The sequence below is a fragment of the Tetrao urogallus genome, assembly GCF_951394365.1.
Source record: "Tetrao urogallus genome assembly, chromosome: Z".
Classification (NCBI taxonomy): Eukaryota; Metazoa; Chordata; class Aves; order Galliformes; family Phasianidae; genus Tetrao; species Tetrao urogallus.
The window spans coordinates 67776123-67803223 of record NC_136816.1 but is presented as its reverse complement, the minus strand read 5'-3'; the positions used below and the strand labels follow the sequence as shown (position 1 = coordinate 67803223).

The 27101-nt window shown below is 56.9% G+C and overlaps 7 protein-coding genes across 8 annotated transcripts in view; 6 read left to right on the top strand and 1 right to left on the bottom strand.

The window, feature by feature from the left end:
* UBAP2 (ubiquitin associated protein 2) overlaps positions 1-27101 on the bottom strand; it is a gene marked incomplete at its 5' end in the record, with an annotated part of 202718 nt that overhangs the window by 104496 nt on the left and 71121 nt on the right. The gene's annotated exons all lie outside the window — the stretch shown is intronic.
* LOC306957408 (interferon) lies at positions 3090-3665 on the top strand (the record flags this gene model as incomplete). The annotated part of the gene is made up of 1 exon (XM_079548854.1): positions 3090-3665. One exon carries the CDS (start codon positions 3090-3092, stop codon positions 3663-3665), a length of 576 nt encoding a protein of 191 aa, XP_079404980.1.
* LOC306957407 (interferon) lies at positions 7407-7982 on the top strand (the record flags this gene model as incomplete). Its single annotated transcript, XM_079548853.1, has 1 exon — positions 7407-7982. One exon carries the CDS (start codon positions 7407-7409, stop codon positions 7980-7982), a length of 576 nt encoding a protein of 191 aa, XP_079404979.1.
* On the top strand, positions 11724-12299 carry LOC306957406 (interferon; the record flags this gene model as incomplete). Its single annotated transcript, XM_079548852.1, has 1 exon — positions 11724-12299. One exon carries the CDS (start codon positions 11724-11726, stop codon positions 12297-12299), a length of 576 nt encoding a protein of 191 aa, XP_079404978.1.
* LOC306957405 (interferon) lies at positions 16041-16616 on the top strand (the record flags this gene model as incomplete). Its single annotated transcript, XM_079548851.1, has 1 exon — positions 16041-16616. The coding sequence occupies one exon, from the start codon at positions 16041-16043 to the stop codon at positions 16614-16616; it is 576 nt and encodes a 191-aa protein (XP_079404977.1).
* Positions 20358-20933, top strand: LOC306957404 (interferon; the record flags this gene model as incomplete). Its single annotated transcript, XM_079548850.1, has 1 exon — positions 20358-20933. One exon carries the CDS (start codon positions 20358-20360, stop codon positions 20931-20933), a length of 576 nt encoding a protein of 191 aa, XP_079404976.1.
* Positions 24675-25250, top strand: LOC306957403 (interferon; the record flags this gene model as incomplete). Its single annotated transcript, XM_079548849.1, has 1 exon — positions 24675-25250. The coding sequence occupies one exon, from the start codon at positions 24675-24677 to the stop codon at positions 25248-25250; it is 576 nt and encodes a 191-aa protein (XP_079404975.1).

The window sequence follows — 27101 nt, the reverse complement described above, 5'->3', positions numbered from 1 at the left end:
GGCAACCACTCCGCCTCACCTCGGGCTGGAGAACGCTGGCACAGCATGGATTTCAGTACCGCTGTGTCTTAGTTTCACAGGCTCGGACTAGAACTGTTTTCTTCAGAGCGCCAGATACGATGCGGTGCTTTGGTTCTAGGAGAAAAACAACGCTGCTAACACACCAACGCCTACTCTTGCTGCTAAGCGGTGCTGCACAGAGCCAAGGCCATTCTCAGCAAAAGGCCCAAGGAGCTGAGGGGGAGCAGAATTAGGACAGCCGACTCCAACTGGCCCAAAGGGGTATTCCCTACCATACGACATCAAGCGGAAGGAGTTTTGAGGAGGGTGGCAGATCAACTCGCTCGTCCTTCCGCTCCTCAACTGGTTGCAAAGCAGCTCTCCGTCCAACCAAAAAAGTCACGGCTGTCAGGCAAAGTCCCCGGTGACTGCAAGAAGGGAAACATCACTCCCCGTCTTTAAAAAGGCAGGCAGGAAGACGCGGGGAGATCCTGGCCGGACAGCCTCGCCTCTAGGCCTAGGAAGATCACCGAGCAGAAGTGCCAGGAAAACAGAGGGACCAGCAGGTGATCCGAGACTGCCCGCACGGCTTCAACGGGGGCACACCTATAGTGCTAGTGCCTGGCTATCCCAGTGGCCTCCTGCGATGGAGCGACTGCATCGGTGCCCAAAGAGAAGGCAACCGATGCCATCGGTAAGGAATTCCTGCAAGGTTTGCACCTCACCCACGTCATAAATTGCGGAGACGGGGGTTCAAAAGGTGCAGCTATTCGGTGGATGAGGAATTGGTTGCACGCTCGCGGCCCGAGGGCTGCGATCAAGGCTCTACGCTCAGGTGGAGGCCGGACACAAGTGGCGTCCCCCAAGGTGCGTCTTGGGGCCACTGCTCTTCAACATCTTCAACAGCAACACAGGTGATGGGATCCACTGCACCCTCAGCTAGTTTGCAGGCTTCGCGCATCAAGCTGAGCGCGGCAGCTGATACGGCAGAAGGAAGGGATGCCATCCAAAGGGACTTTGACAAATTCAAACCCACCTGGGCCCATGTAAACCCAAGGACGTTCAACAAAGTCAAGTGCAAGGCGCTGTACTTGGGCGGGGACAACGCCAAGATACGCAGGCAGCATGGGAGAACAACTCCTTGAGGGCAGCCCTGCCAAGAAGGATGTAGGGGTCCTGGTAGACAAAAAACTTAACATGAGCTAGCAGTTTGCACCTGCAGCCCCCAAGGCCGACCGCGTACTGGTCTGCACCAAGAGGAGTGGCCAGCAGGGAGAGGGAGGCGACTGTCCCCCACCCCCGCTCTGCTCTGCCCTCGTGACACCCCAGCTGGAGTAATGCCTCCAGGTCTGGGGCCCCAGCTCAGGAAAGCTGGCGAGATTTTGGTGAGAGGCCAGCGCAGGGCCACAGGGACCATCAGAGGGCTGGAGCGCTACTCCTGCAAAGACAAGCTGACGGAACTGTGCCTGTGCGGTCCGCAGAAGACAAAACACCAGGGTGACCACGTTGCAGCCTGCCAGTACTTACAGGGACGTTATAAACAGGAGGAAAATCAACTTTTCACACGGGAAGATAGCAATAGGACACGGCTTTAAAATAAAAGAGTTTAAGATCAGACGCCAGGGGAAGACGGACGTGAGGCACTGGCACACGATGCCCAGAGAGATTCTGGATATCCCCCAGTACCGGAGGTGTTCCAGGCCAGGCTGGATGCAGCACTGGGAAGCTTGCTCTACGGCTTGAGTCTTGCGGTTGGCAACCGCGCCCTCGGCAGTGAGTGGGAACGACGTGACCTCCGAGGCCCCTTCCAACCCAAGCCATTCCGTGACACCAAGGGGGCCTACGGGACACCTGCAGTGGGCCCCATAAACGCGGACTGCAATGGCAGGACAGGGGGCAACGGCTCGCAACTAAAAGAGAGGAGGCTCACACTGGACGTTAGCAAGAGACTTTGTCCTCTGAGGGGCGGTGGGGCACAGGAAAAGGTCACCCACACAAACTCAGGACGCCCCAACACCGGAAGCCTCTAACGTCAGGCTGGAGGGGGCGTTGGGCAACCCGCTCTAGTGGAAGGCGGCGCTGCCCACGGAAAGGGGGTTGCTTGGAAGCGGACGGCACTTGAGGTCCCTTCCAAACCAAACCACCCTCTCATTCTATCATCTCCTCAAGTCTCCTCATCCTCAACAGGGGCTTAATAACTACATCAGCGGGCTCGCCTCCATAAGGCTTGTGGACTCCTCCTGGACACTCAGACAAACCTTTGGCCTCCGCAACGTAAGATCCTTGCCTTACAACTATCCGCCTGCTGGCCCATTTCCTCCTTCTCACCGGATGCCACACGAAGCAAGGAAAAGAAGAGACGACGGAGGAAGGAGACGCGGCGCCCGAGGACCACCACAGCCGCAGTACCCGCTCGGAAGCATCGCTTCCCTTTCTCGTTCCTCCTCAAGCACAAGCCTTTCCTACATATTCTCAGCAGCCTCCAACGCAGGCGGCGCTGCCTACTCCGACCACTACAACAGCCAACCCAGAGTTCCTCACGCCGCCGGAAACTACCCAAGGTTCTTCCAACGCGCTTCACTTTGCAGTGCTTTCTAAGAAACAAGCACAGAAAGCAAGCCACGGGCAGCACACATCTCAAGTCGAAAGGCCAAGACCCATTACGGCATTAAGGCCTTACGTAAGAAAAGCAGAGTTGAACAGGAAGAGGGATTTCAATGAAGGATACACCAGAGCTCTCGCTGCAGCACTAAGGGAAAGGATGAAAACAGATATCTGCAGAACAGCTGACCCAGAAGATTCCGCCCCACCACTTTCACATCCCCCTTCCAACCCTTGCAGCCAGCCACCCAAAACACACCGCCGGACCAGGATCTCCACCAACAGCTCCACGCACACCCAAGCCATTTGCTCCCAGACCACAAAAACCAGCAGCCAAAAGTGAAAGCCACAGACAAAATCTCTCGGCAACAGGAAAGCGACGAAGGGAAAGATGACACACCACATAAAGCCGGCACCGCGGCAGCACACACACCACTGCCACCACCCAGCCCCACCAGGCTCCTGCCCACCACAACCAGAGTCCCACCATGGCTGTGCCTGCAAGCCCACAGCACCCACCGGGCTACAGCATCCTGCTGCTCACGCTCCTTGTGAAAGCTCTCGCCGCCACCGCCTGCAACCACCTTCGCCCCCAGGATGCCACCTTCTCTCGCGACAGCCTCCAGCTCCTCCGGGACATGGCTCCCAGCCCACCCCAGCCGTGCCCACAGCACAGCGCGCCATGCTCCTTCAACGACACCATCCTGGACACCAGCAACGCCCGGCAAGCCGACAAAACCACCCACGACATCCTCCAGCACCTCTTCAAAATACTCAGCGGACCCAGCACTCCAGCCCACTGGGTCGACAGCCAACGCCAAAGCCTCCTCAACCACATCCAGCGGTACACCCAGCACCTCGAGCACTGCTTGGCGCGCAGCGACACGCGCTCCCGCACGCGATGGCCTCGCAACCTTCACCTCACCATCAACAAACACTTCAGCTGCCTCCACACCTTCCTCCACGACAACGATTACAGCGCCTGCGCCTGGGACCACGTCCGCCTACGAGCTCGCACCTGGTTCCTGCACATCCACGACCTCGTGGGCAACACGCGCACCTAGCCCCAAGCGCACCTCCCACCCTCTTCCTAGTTATCTATTTATTCAACTATTTATACAAACGGCTATTTATTCGTCTATTTATTCTTCTATTTATTCAGACAAAATAAAGCTCTCCTTTCCAAAACTGCCTGCGACTGCCTCCTTTCGCTCAATCACAGGAGCCCCTTCCGGGGGCAACCAACCCTGGGATTCTCACACACAGCTCTGAAAACTCTGGTACCCGCTCACTTCTTCTGTAAACCCTGCAGGTCCAGGGAGATCCACGAGTTCACCACAAAAAGCAGACAAAGCAGGGACACCTGCGGCAGCAGGACCGGCCCGCTTTGACTAACAAAGCCAAAGCAAGAAGCTGATTATCACTTTCAGCACGGCAGCCTGACGGCCACAGCGGTACCGCGGGGACGGGCAAAAGTAGCCCTACAGTTAACTCGAGCCTTGAGTACGGTGAGCAAGAACGCAAAGGCGGCGTATCACTGCAGTACTTGACTCTTCACGCAAATCCTGTCAAACATCACCCCACACAGAGAAACCCACAAGCTTCAGCTTCTTAGGGGAAGCAGAGCAGACAAAGGTAGGGAGAAGGAAGGAGACAGCAGAGCTAAGACACGGGAAGCTACAGTCATCTTACTCCACCATGACGGGGCACCTTCTTGGCAACCACTCCGCCTCACCTCGGGCTGGAGAACGCTGGCACAGCATGGATTTCAGTACCGCTGTGTCTTAGTTTCACAGGCTCGGACTAGAACTGTTTTCTTCAGAGCGCCTGATACGATGCGGTGTTTTGGTTCTAGGAGAAAAACAACGCTGCTAACACACCAACGCCTACTCTTGCTGCTAAGCGGTGCTGCACAGAGCCAAGGCCATTCTCAGCAAAAGGCCCAAGGAGCTGAGGGGGAGCAGAATTAGGACAGCCGACTCCAACTGGCCCAAAGGGGTATTCCCTACCATACGACATCAAGCGGAAGGAGTTTTGAGGAGGGTGGCAGATCAACTCGCTCGTCCTTCCGCTCCTCAACTGGTTGCAAAGCAGCTCTCCGTCCAACCAAAAAAGTCACGGCTGTCAGGCAAAGTCCCCGGTGACTGCAAGAAGGGAAACATCACTCCCCGTCTTTAAAAAGGCAGGCAGGAAGACGCGGGGAGATCCTGGCCGGACAGCCTCGCCTCTAGGCCTACGAAGATCACCGAGCAGAAGTGCCAGGAAAACAGAGGGACCAGCAGGTGATCCGAGACTGCCCGCACGGCTTCAACGGGGGCACATCTATAGTGCTAGTGCCTGGCTATCCCAGTGGCCTCCTGCGATGGAGCGACTGCATCGGTGCCCAAAGAGAAGGCAACCGATGCCATCGGTAAGGAATTCCTGCAAGGTTTGCACCTCACCCACGTCATAAATTGCGGAGACGGGGGTTCAAAAGGTGCAGCTATTTGGTGGATGAGGAATTGGTTGCACGCTCGCGGCCCGAGGGCTGCGATCAAGGCTCTACGCTCAGGTGGAGGCCGGACACAAGTGGCGTCCCCCAAGGTGCGTCTTGGGGCCACTGCTCTTCAACACCTTCAACAGCAACACAGGTGATGGGATCCACTGCACCCTCAGCTAGTTTGCAGGCTTCGCGCATCAAGCTGAGCGCGGCAGCTGATACGGCAGAAGGAAGGGATGCCATCCAAAGGGACTTTGACAAATTCAAACCCACCTGGGCCCATGTAAACCCAAGGACGTTCAACAAAGTCAAGTGCAAGGCGCTGTACTTGGGCGGGGACAACGCCAAGATACGCAGGCAGCATGGGAGAACAACTCCTTGAGGGCAGCCCTGCCAAGAAGGATGTAGGGGTCCTGGTAGACAAAAAACTTAACATGAGCTAGCAGTTTGCACCTGCAGCCCCCAAGGCCGACCGCGTACTGGTCTGCACCAAGAGGAGTGGCCAGCAGGGAGAGGGAGGCGACTGTCCCCCACCCCCGCTCTGCTCTGCCCTCGTGACACCCCAGCTGGAGTAATGCCTCCAGGTCTGGGGCCCCAGCTCAGGAAAGCTGGCGAGATTTTGGTGAGAGGCCAGCGCAGGGCCACAGGGACCATCAGAGGGCTGGAGCGCTACTCCTGCAAAGACAAGCTGACGGAACTGTGCCTGTGCGGTCCGCAGAAGACAAAGCACCAGGGTGACCACGTTGCAGCCTGCCAGTACTTACAGGGACGTTATAAACAGGAGGAAAATCAACTTTTCACACGGGAAGATAGCAATAGGACACGGCTTTAAAATAAAAGAGTTTAAGATCAGACGCCAGGGGAAGACGGACGTGAGGCACTGGCACATGATGCCCAGAGAGATTCTGAATATCCCCCAGTACCGGAGGTGTTCCAGGCCAGGCTGGATGCAGCACTGGGAAGCTTGCTCTACGGCTTGAGTCTTGCGGTTGGCAACCGCGCCCTCGGCAGTGAGTGGGAACGACGTGACCTCCGAGGCCCCTTCCAACCCAAGCCATTCCGTGACACAAAGGGGGCCTACGGGACACCTGCAATGGGCCCCATAAACGCGGACTGCAATGGCAGGACAGGGGGCAACGGCTCGCAACTAAAAGAGAGGAGGCTCACACTGGACGTTAGCAAGAGACTTTGTCCTCTGAGGGGCGGTGGGGCACAGGAAAAGGTCACCCACACAAACTCAGGACGCCCCAACACCGGAAGCCTCTAACGTCAGGCTGGAGGGGGCGTTGGGCAACCCGCTCTAGTGGAAGGCGGCGCTGCCCACGGAAAGGGGGTTGCTTGGAAGCGGACGGCACTTGAGGTCCCTTCCAAACCAAACCACCCTCTCATTCTATCATCTCCTCAAGTCTCCTCATCCTCAACAGGGGCTTAATAACTACATCAGCGGGCTCGCCTCCATAAGGCTTGTGGACTCCTCCTGGACACTCAGACAAACCTTTGGCCTCCGCAACGTAAGATCCTTGCCTTACAACTATCCGCCTGCTGGCCCATTTCCTCCTTCTCACCGGATGCCACACGAAGCAAGGAAAAGAAGAGACGACGGAGGAAGGAGACGCGGCGCCCGAGGACCACCACAGCCGCAGTACCCGCTCGGAAGCATCGCTTCCCTTTCTCGTTCCTCCTCAAGCACAAGCCTTTCCTACATATTCTCAGCAGCCTCCAACGCAGGCGGCGCTGCCTACTCCGACCACTACAACAGCCAACCCAGAGTTCCTCACGCCGCCGGAAACTACCCAAGGTTCTTCCAACGCGCTTCACTTTGCAGTGCTTTCTAAGAAACAAGCACAGAAAGCAAGCCACGGGCAGCACACATCTCAAGTCGAAAGGCCAAGACCCATTACGGCATTAAGGCCTTACGTAAGAAAAGCAGAGTTGAACAGGAAGAGGGATTTCAATGAAGGATACACCAGAGCTCTCGCTGCAGCCCTAAGGGAAAGGATGAAAACAGATATCTGCAGAACAGCTGACCCAGAAGATTCCGCCCCACCACTTTCACATCCCCCTTCCAACCCTTGCAGCCAGCCACCCAAAACACACCGCCGGACCAGGATCTCCACCAACAGCCCCACGCACACCCAAGCCATTTGCTCCCAGACCACAAAAACCAGCAGCCAAAAGTGAAAGCCACAGACAAAATCTCTCGGCAACAGGAAAGCGACGAAGGGAAAGATGACACACCACATAAAGCCGGCACCGCGGCAGCACACACACCACTGCCACCACCCAGCCCCACCAGGCTCCTGCCCACCACAACCAGAGTCCCACCATGGCTGTGCCTGCAAGCCCACAGCACCCACCGGGCTACAGCATCCTGCTGCTCACGCTCCTTGTGAAAGCTCTCGCCGCCACCGCCTGCAACCACCTTCGCCCCCAGGATGCCACCTTCTCTCGCGACAGCCTCCAGCTCCTCCGGGACATGGCTCCCAGCCCACCCCAGCCGTGCCCACAGCACAGCGCGCCATGCTCCTTCAACGACACCATCCTGGACACCAGCAACGCCCGGCAAGCCGACAAAACCACCCACGACATCCTCCAGCACCTCTTCAAAATACTCAGCGGACCCAGCACTCCAGCCCACTGGGTCGACAGCCAACGCCAAAGCCTCCTCAACCACATCCAGCGGTACACCCAGCACCTCGAGCACTGCTTGGCGCGCAGCGACACGCGCTCCCGCACGCGATGGCCTCGCAACCTTCACCTCACCATCAACAAACACTTCAGCTGCCTCCACACCTTCCTCCACGACAACGATTACAGCGCCTGCGCCTGGGACCACGTCCGCCTACGAGCTCGCACCTGGTTCCTGCACATCCACGACCTCGTGGGCAACACGCGCACCTAGCCCCAAGCGCACCTCCCACCCTCTTCCTAGTTATCTATTTATTCAACTATTTATACAAACGGCTATTTATTCGTCTATTTATTCTTCTATTTATTCAGACAAAATAAAGCTCTCCTTTCCAAAACTGCCTGCGACTGCCTCCTTTCGCTCAATCACAGGAGCCCCTTCCGGGGGCAACCAACCCTGGGATTCTCACACACAGCTCTGAAAACTCTGGTACCCGCTCACTTCTTCTGTAAACCCTGCAGGTCCAGGGAGATCCACGAGTTCACCACAAAAAGCAGACAAAGCAGGGACACCTGCGGCAGCAGGACCGGCCCGCTTTGACTAACAAAGCCAAAGCAAGAAGCTGATTATCACTTTCAGCACGGCAGCCTGACGGCCACAGCGGTACCGCGGGGACGGGCAAAAGTAGCCCTACAGTTAACTCGAGCCTTGAGTACGGTGAGCAAGAACGCAAAGGCGGCGTATCACTGCAGTACTTGACTCTTCACGCAAATCCTGTCAAACATCACCCCACACAGAGAAACCCACAAGCTTCAGCTTCTTAGGGGAAGCAGAGCAGACAAAGGTAGGGAGAAGGAAGGAGACAGCAGAGCTAAGACACGGGAAGCTACAGTCATCTTACTCCACCATGACGGGGCACCTTCTTGGCAACCACTCCGCCTCACCTCGGGCTGGAGAACGCTGGCACAGCATGGATTTCAGTACCGCTGTGTCTTAGTTTCACAGGCTCGGACTAGAACTGTTTTCTTCAGAGCGCCTGATACGATGCGGTGTTTTGGTTCTAGGAGAAAAACAACGCTGCTAACACACCAACGCCTACTCTTGCTGCTAAGCGGTGCTGCACAGAGCCAAGGCCATTCTCAGCAAAAGGCCCAAGGAGCTGAGGGGGAGCAGAATTAGGACAGCCGACTCCAACTGGCCCAAAGGGGTATTCCCTACCATACGACATCAAGCGGAAGGAGTTTTGAGGAGGGTGGCAGATCAACTCGCTCGTCCTTCCGCTCCTCAACTGGTTGCAAAGCAGCTCTCCGTCCAACCAAAAAAGTCACGGCTGTCAGGCAAAGTCCCCGGTGACTGCAAGAAGGGAAACATCACTCCCCGTCTTTAAAAAGGCAGGCAGGAAGACGCGGGGAGATCCTGGCCGGACAGCCTCGCCTCTAGGCCTACGAAGATCACCGAGCAGAAGTGCCAGGAAAACAGAGGGACCAGCAGGTGATCCGAGACTGCCCGCACGGCTTCAACGGGGGCACATCTATAGTGCTAGTGCCTGGCTATCCCAGTGGCCTCCTGCGATGGAGCGACTGCATCGGTGCCCAAAGAGAAGGCAACCGATGCCATCGGTAAGGAATTCCTGCAAGGTTTGCACCTCACCCACGTCATAAATTGCGGAGACGGGGGTTCAAAAGGTGCAGCTATTTGGTGGATGAGGAATTGGTTGCACGCTCGCGGCCCGAGGGCTGCGATCAAGGCTCTACGCTCAGGTGGAGGCCGGACACAAGTGGCGTCCCCCAAGGTGCGTCTTGGGGCCACTGCTCTTCAACACCTTCAACAGCAACACAGGTGATGGGATCCACTGCACCCTCAGCTAGTTTGCAGGCTTCGCGCATCAAGCTGAGCGCGGCAGCTGATACGGCAGAAGGAAGGGATGCCATCCAAAGGGACTTTGACAAATTCAAACCCACCTGGGCCCATGTAAACCCAAGGACGTTCAACAAAGTCAAGTGCAAGGCGCTGTACTTGGGCGGGGACAACGCCAAGATACGCAGGCAGCATGGGAGAACAACTCCTTGAGGGCAGCCCTGCCAAGAAGGATGTAGGGGTCCTGGTAGACAAAAAACTTAACATGAGCTAGCAGTTTGCACCTGCAGCCCCCAAGGCCGACCGCGTACTGGTCTGCACCAAGAGGAGTGGCCAGCAGGGAGAGGGAGGCGACTGTCCCCCACCCCCGCTCTGCTCTGCCCTCGTGACACCCCAGCTGGAGTAATGCCTCCAGGTCTGGGGCCCCAGCTCAGGAAAGCTGGCGAGATTTTGGTGAGAGGCCAGCGCAGGGCCACAGGGACCATCAGAGGGCTGGAGCGCTACTCCTGCAAAGACAAGCTGACGGAACTGTGCCTGTGCGGTCCGCAGAAGACAAAGCACCAGGGTGACCACGTTGCAGCCTGCCAGTACTTACAGGGACGTTATAAACAGGAGGAAAATCAACTTTTCACACGGGAAGATAGCAATAGGACACGGCTTTAAAATAAAAGAGTTTAAGATCAGACGCCAGGGGAAGACGGACGTGAGGCACTGGCACACGATGCCCAGAGAGATTCTGAATATCCCCCAGTACCGGAGGTGTTCCAGGCCAGGCTGGATGCAGCACTGGGAAGCTTGCTCTACGGCTTGAGTCTTGCGGTTGGCAACCGCGCCCTCGGCAGTGAGTGGGAACGACGTGACCTCCGAGGCCCCTTCCAACCCAAGCCATTCCGTGACACAAAGGGGGCCTACGGGACACCTGCAATGGGCCCCATAAACGCGGACTGCAATGGCAGGACAGGGGGCAACGGCTCGCAACTAAAAGAGAGGAGGCTCACACTGGACGTTAGCAAGAGACTTTGTCCTCTGAGGGGCGGTGGGGCACAGGAAAAGGTCACCCACACAAACTCAGGACGCCCCAACACCGGAAGCCTCTAACGTCAGGCTGGAGGGGGCGTTGGGCAACCCGCTCTAGTGGAAGGCGGCGCTGCCCACGGAAAGGGGGTTGCTTGGAAGCGGACGGCACTTGAGGTCCCTTCCAAACCAAACCACCCTCTCATTCTATCATCTCCTCAAGTCTCCTCATCCTCAACAGGGGCTTAATAACTACATCAGCGGGCTCGCCTCCATAAGGCTTGTGGACTCCTCCTGGACACTCAGACAAACCTTTGGCCTCCGCAACGTAAGATCCTTGCCTTACAACTATCCGCCTGCTGGCCCATTTCCTCCTTCTCACCGGATGCCACACGAAGCAAGGAAAAGAAGAGACGACGGAGGAAGGAGACGCGGCGCCCGAGGACCACCACAGCCGCAGTACCCGCTCGGAAGCATCGCTTCCCTTTCTCGTTCCTCCTCAAGCACAAGCCTTTCCTACATATTCTCAGCAGCCTCCAACGCAGGCGGCGCTGCCTACTCCGACCACTACAACAGCCAACCCAGAGTTCCTCACGCCGCCGGAAACTACCCAAGGTTCTTCCAACGCGCTTCACTTTGCAGTGCTTTCTAAGAAACAAGCACAGAAAGCAAGCCACGGGCAGCACACATCTCAAGTCGAAAGGCCAAGACCCATTACGGCATTAAGGCCTTACGTAAGAAAAGCAGAGTTGAACAGGAAGAGGGATTTCAATGAAGGATACACCAGAGCTCTCGCTGCAGCCCTAAGGGAAAGGATGAAAACAGATATCTGCAGAACAGCTGACCCAGAAGATTCCGCCCCACCACTTTCACATCCCCCTTCCAACCCTTGCAGCCAGCCACCCAAAACACACCGCCGGACCAGGATCTCCACCAACAGCCCCACGCACACCCAAGCCATTTGCTCCCAGACCACAAAAACCAGCAGCCAAAAGTGAAAGCCACAGACAAAATCTCTCGGCAACAGGAAAGCGACGAAGGGAAAGATGACACACCACATAAAGCCGGCACCGCGGCAGCACACACACCACTGCCACCACCCAGCCCCACCAGGCTCCTGCCCACCACAACCAGAGTCCCACCATGGCTGTGCCTGCAAGCCCACAGCACCCACCGGGCTACAGCATCCTGCTGCTCACGCTCCTTGTGAAAGCTCTCGCCGCCACCGCCTGCAACCACCTTCGCCCCCAGGATGCCACCTTCTCTCGCGACAGCCTCCAGCTCCTCCGGGACATGGCTCCCAGCCCACCCCAGCCGTGCCCACAGCACAGCGCGCCATGCTCCTTCAACGACACCATCCTGGACACCAGCAACGCCCGGCAAGCCGACAAAACCACCCACGACATCCTCCAGCACCTCTTCAAAATACTCAGCGGACCCAGCACTCCAGCCCACTGGGTCGACAGCCAACGCCAAAGCCTCCTCAACCACATCCAGCGGTACACCCAGCACCTCGAGCACTGCTTGGCGCGCAGCGACACGCGCTCCCGCACGCGATGGCCTCGCAACCTTCACCTCACCATCAACAAACACTTCAGCTGCCTCCACACCTTCCTCCACGACAACGATTACAGCGCCTGCGCCTGGGACCACGTCCGCCTACGAGCTCGCACCTGGTTCCTGCACATCCACGACCTCGTGGGCAACACGCGCACCTAGCCCCAAGCGCACCTCCCACCCTCTTCCTAGTTATCTATTTATTCAACTATTTATACAAACGGCTATTTATTCGTCTATTTATTCTTCTATTTATTCAGACAAAATAAAGCTCTCCTTTCCAAAACTGCCTGCGACTGCCTCCTTTCGCTCAATCACAGGAGCCCCTTCCGGGGGCAACCAACCCTGGGATTCTCACACACAGCTCTGAAAACTCTGGTACCCGCTCACTTCTTCTGTAAACCCTGCAGGTCCAGGGAGATCCACGAGTTCACCACAAAAAGCAGACAAAGCAGGGACACCTGCGGCAGCAGGACCGGCCCGCTTTGACTAACAAAGCCAAAGCAAGAAGCTGATTATCACTTTCAGCACGGCAGCCTGACGGCCACAGCGGTACCGCGGGGACGGGCAAAAGTAGCCCTACAGTTAACTCGAGCCTTGAGTACGGTGAGCAAGAACGCAAAGGCGGCGTATCACTGCAGTACTTGACTCTTCACGCAAATCCTGTCAAACATCACCCCACACAGAGAAACCCACAAGCTTCAGCTTCTTAGGGGAAGCAGAGCAGACAAAGGTAGGGAGAAGGAAGGAGACAGCAGAGCTAAGACACGGGAAGCTACAGTCATCTTACTCCACCATGACGGGGCACCTTCTTGGCAACCACTCCGCCTCACCTCGGGCTGGAGAACGCTGGCACAGCATGGATTTCAGTACCGCTGTGTCTTAGTTTCACAGGCTCGGACTAGAACTGTTTTCTTCAGAGCGCCTGATACGATGCGGTGTTTTGGTTCTAGGAGAAAAACAACGCTGCTAACACACCAACGCCTACTCTTGCTGCTAAGCGGTGCTGCACAGAGCCAAGGCCATTCTCAGCAAAAGGCCCAAGGAGCTGAGGGGGAGCAGAATTAGGACAGCCGACTCCAACTGGCCCAAAGGGGTATTCCCTACCATACGACATCAAGCGGAAGGAGTTTTGAGGAGGGTGGCAGATCAACTCGCTCGTCCTTCCGCTCCTCAACTGGTTGCAAAGCAGCTCTCCGTCCAACCAAAAAAGTCACGGCTGTCAGGCAAAGTCCCCGGTGACTGCAAGAAGGGAAACATCACTCCCCGTCTTTAAAAAGGCAGGCAGGAAGACGCGGGGAGATCCTGGCCGGACAGCCTCGCCTCTAGGCCTACGAAGATCACCGAGCAGAAGTGCCAGGAAAACAGAGGGACCAGCAGGTGATCCGAGACTGCCCGCACGGCTTCAACGGGGGCACATCTATAGTGCTAGTGCCTGGCTATCCCAGTGGCCTCCTGCGATGGAGCGACTGCATCGGTGCCCAAAGAGAAGGCAACCGATGCCATCGGTAAGGAATTCCTGCAAGGTTTGCACCTCACCCACGTCATAAATTGCGGAGACGGGGGTTCAAAAGGTGCAGCTATTTGGTGGATGAGGAATTGGTTGCACGCTCGCGGCCCGAGGGCTGCGATCAAGGCTCTACGCTCAGGTGGAGGCCGGACACAAGTGGCGTCCCCCAAGGTGCGTCTTGGGGCCACTGCTCTTCAACACCTTCAACAGCAACACAGGTGATGGGATCCACTGCACCCTCAGCTAGTTTGCAGGCTTCGCGCATCAAGCTGAGCGCGGCAGCTGATACGGCAGAAGGAAGGGATGCCATCCAAAGGGACTTTGACAAATTCAAACCCACCTGGGCCCATGTAAACCCAAGGACGTTCAACAAAGTCAAGTGCAAGGCGCTGTACTTGGGCGGGGACAACGCCAAGATACGCAGGCAGCATGGGAGAACAACTCCTTGAGGGCAGCCCTGCCAAGAAGGATGTAGGGGTCCTGGTAGACAAAAAACTTAACATGAGCTAGCAGTTTGCACCTGCAGCCCCCAAGGCCGACCGCGTACTGGTCTGCACCAAGAGGAGTGGCCAGCAGGGAGAGGGAGGCGACTGTCCCCCACCCCCGCTCTGCTCTGCCCTCGTGACACCCCAGCTGGAGTAATGCCTCCAGGTCTGGGGCCCCAGCTCAGGAAAGCTGGCGAGATTTTGGTGAGAGGCCAGCGCAGGGCCACAGGGACCATCAGAGGGCTGGAGCGCTACTCCTGCAAAGACAAGCTGACGGAACTGTGCCTGTGCGGTCCGCAGAAGACAAAGCACCAGGGTGACCACGTTGCAGCCTGCCAGTACTTACAGGGACGTTATAAACAGGAGGAAAATCAACTTTTCACACGGGAAGATAGCAATAGGACACGGCTTTAAAATAAAAGAGTTTAAGATCAGACGCCAGGGGAAGACGGACGTGAGGCACTGGCACATGATGCCCAGAGAGATTCTGAATATCCCCCAGTACCGGAGGTGTTCCAGGCCAGGCTGGATGCAGCACTGGGAAGCTTGCTCTACGGCTTGAGTCTTGCGGTTGGCAACCGCGCCCTCGGCAGTGAGTGGGAACGACGTGACCTCCGAGGCCCCTTCCAACCCAAGCCATTCCGTGACACAAAGGGGGCCTACGGGACACCTGCAATGGGCCCCATAAACGCGGACTGCAATGGCAGGACAGGGGGCAACGGCTCGCAACTAAAAGAGAGGAGGCTCACACTGGACGTTAGCAAGAGACTTTGTCCTCTGAGGGGCGGTGGGGCACAGGAAAAGGTCACCCACACAAACTCAGGACGCCCCAACACCGGAAGCCTCTAACGTCAGGCTGGAGGGGGCGTTGGGCAACCCGCTCTAGTGGAAGGCGGCGCTGCCCACGGAAAGGGGGTTGCTTGGAAGCGGACGGCACTTGAGGTCCCTTCCAAACCAAACCACCCTCTCATTCTATCATCTCCTCAAGTCTCCTCATCCTCAACAGGGGCTTAATAACTACATCAGCGGGCTCGCCTCCATAAGGCTTGTGGACTCCTCCTGGACACTCAGACAAACCTTTGGCCTCCGCAACGTAAGATCCTTGCCTTACAACTATCCGCCTGCTGGCCCATTTCCTCCTTCTCACCGGATGCCACACGAAGCAAGGAAAAGAAGAGACGACGGAGGAAGGAGACGCGGCGCCCGAGGACCACCACAGCCGCAGTACCCGCTCGGAAGCATCGCTTCCCTTTCTCGTTCCTCCTCAAGCACAAGCCTTTCCTACATATTCTCAGCAGCCTCCAACGCAGGCGGCGCTGCCTACTCCGACCACTACAACAGCCAACCCAGAGTTCCTCACGCCGCCGGAAACTACCCAAGGTTCTTCCAACGCGCTTCACTTTGCAGTGCTTTCTAAGAAACAAGCACAGAAAGCAAGCCACGGGCAGCACACATCTCAAGTCGAAAGGCCAAGACCCATTACGGCATTAAGGCCTTACGTAAGAAAAGCAGAGTTGAACAGGAAGAGGGATTTCAATGAAGGATACACCAGAGCTCTCGCTGCAGCCCTAAGGGAAAGGATGAAAACAGATATCTGCAGAACAGCTGACCCAGAAGATTCCGCCCCACCACTTTCACATCCCCCTTCCAACCCTTGCAGCCAGCCACCCAAAACACACCGCCGGACCAGGATCTCCACCAACAGCCCCACGCACACCCAAGCCATTTGCTCCCAGACCACAAAAACCAGCAGCCAAAAGTGAAAGCCACAGACAAAATCTCTCGGCAACAGGAAAGCGACGAAGGGAAAGATGACACACCACATAAAGCCGGCACCGCGGCAGCACACACACCACTGCCACCACCCAGCCCCACCAGGCTCCTGCCCACCACAACCAGAGTCCCACCATGGCTGTGCCTGCAAGCCCACAGCACCCACCGGGCTACAGCATCCTGCTGCTCACGCTCCTTGTGAAAGCTCTCGCCGCCACCGCCTGCAACCACCTTCGCCCCCAGGATGCCACCTTCTCTCGCGACAGCCTCCAGCTCCTCCGGGACATGGCTCCCAGCCCACCCCAGCCGTGCCCACAGCACAGCGCGCCATGCTCCTTCAACGACACCATCCTGGACACCAGCAACGCCCGGCAAGCCGACAAAACCACCCACGACATCCTCCAGCACCTCTTCAAAATACTCAGCGGACCCAGCACTCCAGCCCACTGGGTCGACAGCCAACGCCAAAGCCTCCTCAACCACATCCAGCGGTACACCCAGCACCTCGAGCACTGCTTGGCGCGCAGCGACACGCGCTCCCGCACGCGATGGCCTCGCAACCTTCACCTCACCATCAACAAACACTTCAGCTGCCTCCACACCTTCCTCCACGACAACGATTACAGCGCCTGCGCCTGGGACCACGTCCGCCTACGAGCTCGCACCTGGTTCCTGCACATCCACGACCTCGTGGGCAACACGCGCACCTAGCCCCAAGCGCACCTCCCACCCTCTTCCTAGTTATCTATTTATTCAACTATTTATACAAACGGCTATTTATTCGTCTATTTATTCTTCTATTTATTCAGACAAAATAAAGCTCTCCTTTCCAAAACTGCCTGCGACTGCCTCCTTTCGCTCAATCACAGGAGCCCCTTCCGGGGGCAACCAACCCTGGGATTCTCACACACAGCTCTGAAAACTCTGGTACCCGCTCACTTCTTCTGTAAACCCTGCAGGTCCAGGGAGATCCACGAGTTCACCACAAAAAGCAGACAAAGCAGGGACACCTGCGGCAGCAGGACCGGCCCGCTTTGACTAACAAAGCCAAAGCAAGAAGCTGATTATCACTTTCAGCACGGCAGCCTGACGGCCACAGCGGTACCGCGGGGACGGGCAAAAGTAGCCCTACAGTTAACTCGAGCCTTGAGTACGGTGAGCAAGAACGCAAAGGCGGCGTATCACTGCAGTACTTGACTCTTCACGCAAATCCTGTCAAACATCACCCCACACAGAGAAACCCACAAGCTTCAGCTTCTTAGGGGAAGCAGAGCAGACAAAGGTAGGGAGAAGGAAGGAGACAGCAGAGCTAAGACACGGGAAGCTACAGTCATCTTACTCCACCATGACGGGGCACCTTCTTGGCAACCACTCCGCCTCACCTCGGGCTGGAGAACGCTGGCACAGCATGGATTTCAGTACCGCTGTGTCTTAGTTTCACAGGCTCGGACTAGAACTGTTTTCTTCAGAGCGCCTGATACGATGCGGTGTTTTGGTTCTAGGAGAAAAACAACGCTGCTAACACACCAACGCCTACTCTTGCTGCTAAGCGGTGCTGCACAGAGCCAAGGCCATTCTCAGCAAAAGGCCCAAGGAGCTGAGGGGGAGCAGAATTAGGACAGCCGACTCCAACTGGCCCAAAGGGGTATTCCCTACCATACGACATCAAGCGGAAGGAGTTTTGAGGAGGGTGGCAGATCAACTCGCTCGTCCTTCCGCTCCTCAACTGGTTGCAAAGCAGCTCTCCGTCCAACCAAAAAAGTCACGGCTGTCAGGCAAAGTCCCCGGTGACTGCAAGAAGGGAAACATCACTCCCCGTCTTTAAAAAGGCAGGCAGGAAGACGCGGGGAGATCCTGGCCGGACAGCCTCGCCTCTAGGCCTACGAAGATCACCGAGCAGAAGTGCCAGGAAAACAGAGGGACCAGCAGGTGATCCGAGACTGCCCGCACGGCTTCAACGGGGGCACATCTATAGTGCTAGTGCCTGGCTATCCCAGTGGCCTCCTGCGATGGAGCGACTGCATCGGTGCCCAAAGAGAAGGCAACCGATGCCATCGGTAAGGAATTCCTGCAAGGTTTGCACCTCACCCACGTCATAAATTGCGGAGACGGGGGTTCAAAAGGTGCAGCTATTTGGTGGATGAGGAATTGGTTGCACGCTCGCGGCCCGAGGGCTGCGATCAAGGCTCTACGCTCAGGTGGAGGCCGGACACAAGTGGCGTCCCCCAAGGTGCGTCTTGGGGCCACTGCTCTTCAACACCTTCAACAGCAACACAGGTGATGGGATCCACTGCACCCTCAGCTAGTTTGCAGGCTTCGCGCATCAAGCTGAGCGCGGCAGCTGATACGGCAGAAGGAAGGGATGCCATCCAAAGGGACTTTGACAAATTCAAACCCACCTGGGCCCATGTAAACCCAAGGATGTTCAACAAAGTCAAGTGCAAGGCGCTGTACTTGGGCGGGGACAACGCCAAGATACGCAGGCAGCATGGGAGAACAACTCCTTGAGGGCAGCCCTGCCAAGAAGGATGTAGGGGTCCTGGTAGACAAAAAACTTAACATGAGCTAGCAGTTTGCACCTGCAGCCCCCAAGGCCGACCGCGTACTGGTCTGCACCAAGAGGAGTGGCCAGCAGGGAGAGGGAGGCGACTGTCCCCCACCCCCGCTCTGCTCTGCCCTCGTGACACCCCAGCTGGAGTAATGCCTCCAGGTCTGGGGCCCCAGCTCAGGAAAGCTGGCGAGATTTTGGTGAGAGGCCAGCGCAGGGCCACAGGGACCATCAGAGGGCTGGAGCGCTACTCCTGCAAAGACAAGCTGACGGAACTGTGCCTGTGCGGTCCGCAGAAGACAAAGCACCAGGGTGACCACGTTGCAGCCTGCCAGTACTTACAGGGACGTTATAAACAGGAGGAAAATCAACTTTTCACACGGGAAGATAGCAATAGGACACGGCTTTAAAATAAAAGAGTTTAAGATCAGACGCCAGGGGAAGACGGACGTGAGGCACTGGCACACGATGCCCAGAGAGATTCTGAATATCCCCCAGTACCGGAGGTGTTCCAGGCCAGGCTGGATGCAGCACTGGGAAGCTTGCTCTACGGCTTGAGTCTTGCGGTTGGCAACCGCGCCCTCGGCAGTGAGTGGGAACGACGTGACCTCCGAGGCCCCTTCCAACCCAAGCCATTCCGTGACACAAAGGGGGCCTACGGGACACCTGCAGTGGGCCCCATAAACGCGGACTGCAATGGCAGGACAGGGGGCAACGGCTCGCAACTAAAAGAGAGGAGGCTCACACTGGACGTTAGCAAGAGACTTTGTCCTCTGAGGGGCGGTGGGGCACAGGAAAAGGTCACCCACACAAACTCAGGACGCCCCAACACCGGAAGCCTCTAACGTCAGGCTGGAGGGGGCGTTGGGCAACCCGCTCTAGTGGAAGGCGGCGCTGCCCACGGAAAGGGGGTTGCTTGGAAGCGGACGGCACTTGAGGTCCCTTCCAAACCAAACCACCCTCTCATTCTATCATCTCCTCAAGTCTCCTCATCCTCAACAGGGGCTTAATAACTACATCAGCGGGCTCGCCTCCATAAGGCTTGTGGACTCCTCCTGGACACTCAGACAAACCTTTGGCCTCCGCAACGTAAGATCCTTGCCTTACAACTATCCGCCTGCTGGCCCATTTCCTCCTTCTCACCGGATGCCACACGAAGCAAGGAAAAGAAGAGACGACGGAGGAAGGAGACGCGGCGCCCGAGGACCACCACAGCCGCAGTACCCGCTCGGAAGCATCGCTTCCCTTTCTCGTTCCTCCTCAAGCACAAGCCTTTCCTACATATTCTCAGCAGCCTCCAATGCAGGCGGCGCTGCCTACTCCGACCACTACAACAGCCAACCCAGAGTTCCTCACGCCGCCGGAAACTACCCAAGGTTCTTCCAACGCGCTTCACTTTGCAGTGCTTTCTAAGAAACAAGCACAGAAAGCAAGCCACGGGCAGCACACATCTCAAGTCGAAAGGCCAAGACCCATTACGGCATTAAGGCCTTACGTAAGAAAAGCAGAGTTGAACAGGAAGAGGGATTTCAATGAAGGATACACCAGAGCTCTCGCTGCAGCCCTAAGGGAAAGGATGAAAACAGATATCTGCAGAACAGCTGACCCAGAAGATTCCGCCCCACCACTTTCACATCCCCCTTCCAACCCTTGCAGCCAGCCACCCAAAACACACCGCCGGACCAGGATCTCCACCAACAGCCCCACGCACACCCAAGTCATTTGCTCCCAGACCACAAAAACCAGCAGCCAAAAGTGAAAGCCACAGACAAAATCTCTCGGCAACAGGAAAGCGACGAAGGGAAAGATGACAAACCACATAAAGCCGGCACCGCGGCAGCACACACACCACTGCCACCACCCAGCCCCACCAGGCTCCTGCCCACCACAACCAGAGTCCCACCATGGCTGTGCCTGCAAGCCCACAGCACCCACCGGGCTACAGCATCCTGCTGCTCACGCTCCTTGTGAAAGCTCTCGCCGCCACCGCCTGCAACCACCTTCGCCCCCAGGATGCCACCTTCTCTCGCGACAGCCTCCAGCTCCTCCGGGACATGGCTCCCAGCCCACCCCAGCCGTGCCCACAGCACAGCGCGCCATGCTCCTTCAACGACACCATCCTGGACACCAGCAACGCCCGGCAAGCCGACAAAACCACCCACGACATCCTCCAGCACCTCTTCAAAATACTCAGCGGACCCAGCACTCCAGCCCACTGGGTCGACAGCCAACGCCAAAGCCTCCTCAACCACATCCAGCGGTACACCCAGCACCTCGAGCACTGCTTGGCGCGCAGCGACACGCGCTCCCGCACGCGATGGCCTCGCAACCTTCACCTCACCATCAACAAACACTTCAGCTGCCTCCACACCTTCCTCCACGACAACGATTACAGCGCCTGCGCCTGGGACCACGTCCGCCTACGAGCTCGCACCTGGTTCCTGCACATCCACGACCTCGTGGGCAACACGCGCACCTAGCCCCAAGCGCACCTCCCACCCTCTTCCTAGTTATCTATTTATTCAACTATTTATACAAACGGCTATTTATTCGTCTATTTATTCTTCTATTTATTCAGACAAAATAAAGCTCTCCTTTCCAAAACTGCCTGCGACTGCCTCCTTTCGCTCAATCACAGGAGCCCCTTCCGGGGGCAACCAACCCTGGGATTCTCACACACAGCTCTGAAAACTCTGGTACCCGCTCACTTCTTCTGTAAACCCTGCAGGTCCAGGGAGATCCACGAGTTCACCACAAAAAGCAGACAAAGCAGGGACACCTGCGGCAGCAGGACCGGCCCGCTTTGACTAACAAAGCCAAAGCAAGAAGCTGATTATCACTTTCAGCACGGCAGCCTGACGGCCACAGCGGTACCGCGGGGACGGGCAAAAGTAGCCCTACAGTTAACTCGAGCCTTGAGTACGGTGAGCAAGAACGCAAAGGCGGCGTATCACTGCAGTACTTGACTCTTCACGCAAATCCTGTCAAACATCACCCCACACAGAGAAACCCACAAGCTTCAGCTTCTTAGGGGAAGCAGAGCAGACAAAGGTAGGGAGAAGGAAGGAGACAGCAGAGCTAAGACACGGGAAGCTACAGTCATCTTACTCCACCATGACGGGGCACCTTCTTGGCAACCACTCCGCCTCACCTCGGGCTGGAGAACGCTGGCACAGCATGGATTTCAGTACCGCTGTGTCTTAGTTTCACAGGCTCGGACTAGAACTGTTTTCTTCAGAGCGCCTGATACGATGCGGTGTTTTGGTTCTAGGAGAAAAACAACGCTGCTAACACACCAACGCCTACTCTTGCTGCTAAGCGGTGCTGCACAGAGCCAAGGCCATTCTCAGCAAAAGGCCCAAGGAGCTGAGGGGGAGCAGAATTAGGACAGCCGACTCCAACTGGCCCAAAGGGGTATTCCCTACCATACGACATCAAGCGGAAGGAGTTTTGAGGAGGGTGGCAGATCAACTCGCTCGTCCTTCCGCTCCTCAACTGGTTGCAAAGCAGCTCTCCGTCCAACCAAAAAAGTCACGGCTGTCAGGCAAAGTCCCCGGTGACTGCAAGAAGGGAAACATCACTCCCCGTCTTTAAAAAGGCAGGCAGGAAGACGCGGGGAGATCCTGGCCGGACAGCCTCGCCTCTAGGCCTACGAAGATCACCGAGCAGAAGTGCCAGGAAAACAGAGGGACCAGCAGGTGATCCGAGACTGCCCGCACGGCTTCAACGGGGGCACATCTATAGTGCTAGTGCCTGGCTATCCCAGTGGCCTCCTGCGATGGAGCGACTGCATCGGTGCCCAAAGAGAAGGCAACCGATGCCATCGGTAAGGAATTCCTGCAAGGTTTGCACCTCACCCACGTCATAAATTGCGGAGACGGGGGTTCAAAAGGTGCAGCTATTTGGTGGATGAGGAATTGGTTGCACGCTCGCGGCCCGAGGGCTGCAATCAAGGCTCTACGCTCAGGTGGAGGCCGGACACAAGTGGCGTCCCCCAAGGTGCGTCTTGGGGCCACTGCTCTTCAACACCTTCAACAGCAACACAGGTGATGGGATCCACTGCACCCTCAGCTAGTTTGCAGGCTTCGCGCATCAAGCTGAGCGCGGCAGCTGATACGGCAGAAGGAAGGGATGCCATCCAAAGGGACTTTGACAAATTCAAACCCACCTGGGCCCATGTAAACCCAAGGACGTTCAACAAAGTCAAGTGCAAGGCGCTGTACTTGGGCGGGGACAACGCCAAGATACGCAGGCAGCATGGGAGAACAACTCCTTGAGGGCAGCCCTGCCAAGAAGGATGTAGGGGTCCTGGTAGACAAAAAACTTAACATGAGCTAGCAGTTTGCACCTGCAGCCCCCAAGGCCGACCGCGTACTGGTCTGCACCAAGAGGAGTGGCCAGCAGGGAGAGGGAGGCGACTGTCCCCCACCCCCGCTCTGCTCTGCCCTCGTGACACCCCAGCTGGAGTAATGCCTCCAGGTCTGGGGCCCCAGCTCAGGAAAGCTGGCGAGATTTTGGTGAGAGGCCAGCGCAGGGCCACAGGGACCATCAGAGGGCTGGAGCGCTACTCCTGCAAAGACAAGCTGACGGAACTGTGCCTGTGCGGTCCGCAGAAGACAAAGCACCAGGGTGACCACGTTGCAGCCTGCCAGTACTTACAGGGACGTTATAAACAGGAGGAAAATCAACTTTTCACACGGGAAGATAGCAATAGGACACGGCTTTAAAATAAAAGAGTTTAAGATCAGACGCCAGGGGAAGACGGACGTGAGGCACTGGCACACGATGCCCAGAGAGATTCTGAATATCCCCCAGTACCGGAGGTGTTCCAGGCCAGGCTGGATGCAGCACTGGGAAGCTTGCTCTACGGCTTGAGTCTTGCGGTTGGCAACCGCGCCCTCGGCAGTGAGTGGGAACGACGTGACCTCCGAGGCCCCTTCCAACCCAAGCCATTCCGTGACACAAAGGGGGCCTACGGGACACCTGCAGTGGGCCCCATAAACGCGGACTGCAATGGCAGGACAGGGGGCAACGGCTCGCAACTAAAAGAGAGGAGGCTCACACTGGACGTTAGCAAGAGACTTTGTCCTCTGAGGGGCGGTGGGGCACAGGAAAAGGTCACCCACACAAACTCAGGACGCCCCAACACCGGAAGCCTCTAACGTCAGGCTGGAGGGGGCGTTGGGCAACCCGCTCTAGTGGAAGGCGGCGCTGCCCACGGAAAGGGGGTTGCTTGGAAGCGGACGGCACTTGAGGTCCCTTCCAAACCAAACCACCCTCTCATTCTATCATCTCCTCAAGTCTCCTCATCCTCAACAGGGGCTTAATAACTACATCAGCGGGCTCGCCTCCATAAGGCTTGTGGACTCCTCCTGGACACTCAGACAAACCTTTGGCCTCCGCAACGTAAGATCCTTGCCTTACAACTATCCGCCTGCTGGCCCATTTCCTCCTTCTCACCGGATGCCACACGAAGCAAGGAAAAGAAGAGACGACGGAGGAAGGAGACGCGGCGCCCGAGGACCACCACAGCCGCAGTACCCGCTCGGAAGCATCGCTTCCCTTTCTCGTTCCTCCTCAAGCACAAGCCTTTCCTACATATTCTCAGCAGCCTCCAATGCAGGCGGCGCTGCCTACTCCGACCACTACAACAGCCAACCCAGAGTTCCTCACGCCGCCGGAAACTACCCAAGGTTCTTCCAACGCGCTTCACTTTGCAGTGCTTTCTAAGAAACAAGCACAGAAAGCAAGCCACGGGCAGCACACATCTCAAGTCGAAAGGCCAAGACCCATTACGGCATTAAGGCCTTACGTAAGAAAAGCAGAGTTGAACAGGAAGAGGGATTTCAATGAAGGATACACCAGAGCTCTCGCTGCAGCCCTAAGGGAAAGGATGAAAACAGATATCTGCAGAACAGCTGACCCAGAAGATTCCGCCCCACCACTTTCACATCCCCCTTCCAACCCTTGCAGCCAGCCACCCAAAACACACCGCCGGACCAGGATCTCCACCAACAGCCCCACGCACACCCAAGCCATTTGCTCCCAGACCACAAAAACCAGCAGCCAAAAGTGAAAGCCACAGACAAAATCTCTCGGCAACAGGAAAGCGACGAAGGGAAAGATGACAAACCACATAAAGCCGGCACCGCGGCAGCACACACACCACTGCCACCACCCAGCCCCACCAGGCTCCTGCCCACCACAACCAGAGTCCCACCATGGCTGTGCCTGCAAGCCCACAGCACCCACCGGGCTACAGCATCCTGCTGCTCACGCTCCTTGTGAAAGCTCTCGCCGCCACCGCCTGCAACCACCTTCGCCCCCAGGATGCCACCTTCTCTCGCGACAGCCTCCAGCTCCTCCGGGACATGGCTCCCAGCCCACCCCAGCCGTGCCCACAGCACAGCGCGCCATGCTCCTTCAACGACACCATCCTGGACACCAGCAACGCCCGGCAAGCCGACAAAACCACCCACGACATCCTCCAGCACCTCTTCAAAATACTCAGCGGACCCAGCACTCCAGCCCACTGGGTCGACAGCCAACGCCAAAGCCTCCTCAACCACATCCAGCGGTACACCCAGCACCTCGAGCACTGCTTGGCGCGCAGCGACACGCGCTCCCGCACGCGATGGCCTCGCAACCTTCACCTCACCATCAACAAACACTTCAGCTGCCTCCACACCTTCCTCCACGACAACGATTACAGCGCCTGCGCCTGGGACCACGTCCGCCTACGAGCTCGCACCTGGTTCCTGCACATCCACGACCTCGTGGGCAACACGCGCACCTAGCCCCAAGCGCACCTCCCACCCTCTTCCTAGTTATCTATTTATTCAACTATTTATACAAACGGCTATTTATTCGTCTATTTATTCTTCTATTTATTCAGACAAAATAAAGCTCTCCTTTCCAAAACTGCCTGCGACTGCCTCCTTTCGCTCAATCACAGGAGCCCCTTCCGGGGGCAACCAACCCTGGGATTCTCACACACAGCTCTGAAAACTCTGGTACCCGCTCACTTCTTCTGTAAACCCTGCAGGTCCAGGGAGATCCACGAGTTCACCACAAAAAGCAGACAAAGCAGGGACACCTGCGGCAGCAGGACCGGCCCGCTTTGACTAACAAAGCCAAAGCAAGAAGCTGATTATCACTTTCAGCACGGCAGCCTGACGGCCACAGCGGTACCGCGGGGACGGGCAAAAGTAGCCCTACAGTTAACTCGAGCCTTGAGTACGGTGAGCAAGAACGCAAAGGCGGCGTATCACTGCAGTACTTGACTCTTCACGCAAATCCTGTCAAACATCACCCCACACAGAGAAACCCACAAGCTTCAGCTTCTTAGGGGAAGCAGAGCAGACAAAGGTAGGGAGAAGGAAGGAGACAGCAGAGCTAAGACACGGGAAGCTACAGTCATCTTACTCCACCATGACGGGGCACCTTCTTGGCAACCACTCCGCCTCACCTCGGGCTGGAGAACGCTGGCACAGCATGGATTTCAGTACCGCTGTGTCTTAGTTTCACAGGCTCGGACTAGAACTGTTTTCTTCAGAGCGCCTGATACGATGCGGTGTTTTGGTTCTAGGAGAAAAACAACGCTGCTAACACACCAACGCCTACTCTTGCTGCTAAGCGGTGCTGCACAGAGCCAAGGCCATTCTCAGCAAAAGGCCCAAGGAGCTGAGGGGGAGCAGAATTAGGACAGCCGACTCCAACTGGCCCAAAGGGGTATTCCCTACCATACGACATCAAGCGGAAGGAGTTTTGAGGAGGGTGGCAGATCAACTCGCTCGTCCTTCCGCTCCTCAACTGGTTGCAAAGCAGCTCTCCGTCCAACCAAAAAAGTCACGGCTGTCAGGCAAAGTCCCCGGTGACTGCAAGAAGGGAAACATCACTCCCCGTCTTTAAAAAGGCAGGCAGGAAGACGCGGGGAGATCCTGGCCGGACAGCCTCGCCTCTAGGCCTACGAAGATCACCGAGCAGAAGTGCCAGGAAAACAGAGGGACCAGCAGGTGATCCGAGACTGCCCGCACGGCTTCAACGGGGGCACATCTATAGTGCTAGTGCCTGGCTATCCCAGTGGCCTCCTGCGATGGAGCGACTGCATCGGTGCCCAAAGAGAAGGCAACCGATGCCATCGGTAAGGAATTCCTGCAAGGTTTGCACCTCACCCACGTCATAAATTGCGGAGACGGGGGTTCAAAAGGTGCAGCTATTTGGTGGATGAGGAATTGGTTGCACGCTCGCGGCCCGAGGGCTGCGATCAAGGCTCTACGCTCAGGTGGAGGCCGGACACAAGTGGCGTCCCCCAAGGTGCGTCTTGGGGCCACTGCTCTTCAACACCTTCAACAGCAACACAGGTGATGGGATCCACTGCACCCTCAGCTAGTTTGCAGGCTTCGCGCATCAAGCTGAGCGCGGCAGCTGATACGGCAGAAGGAAGGGATGCCATCCAAAGGGACTTTGACAAATTCAAACCCACCTGGGCCCATGTAAACCCAAGGACGTTCAACAAAGTCAAGTGCAAGGCGCTGTACTTGGGCGGGGACAACGCCAAGATACGCAGGCAGCATGGGAGAACAACTCCTTGAGGGCAGCCCTGCCAAGAAGGATGTAGGGGTCCTGGTAGACAAAAAACTTAACAT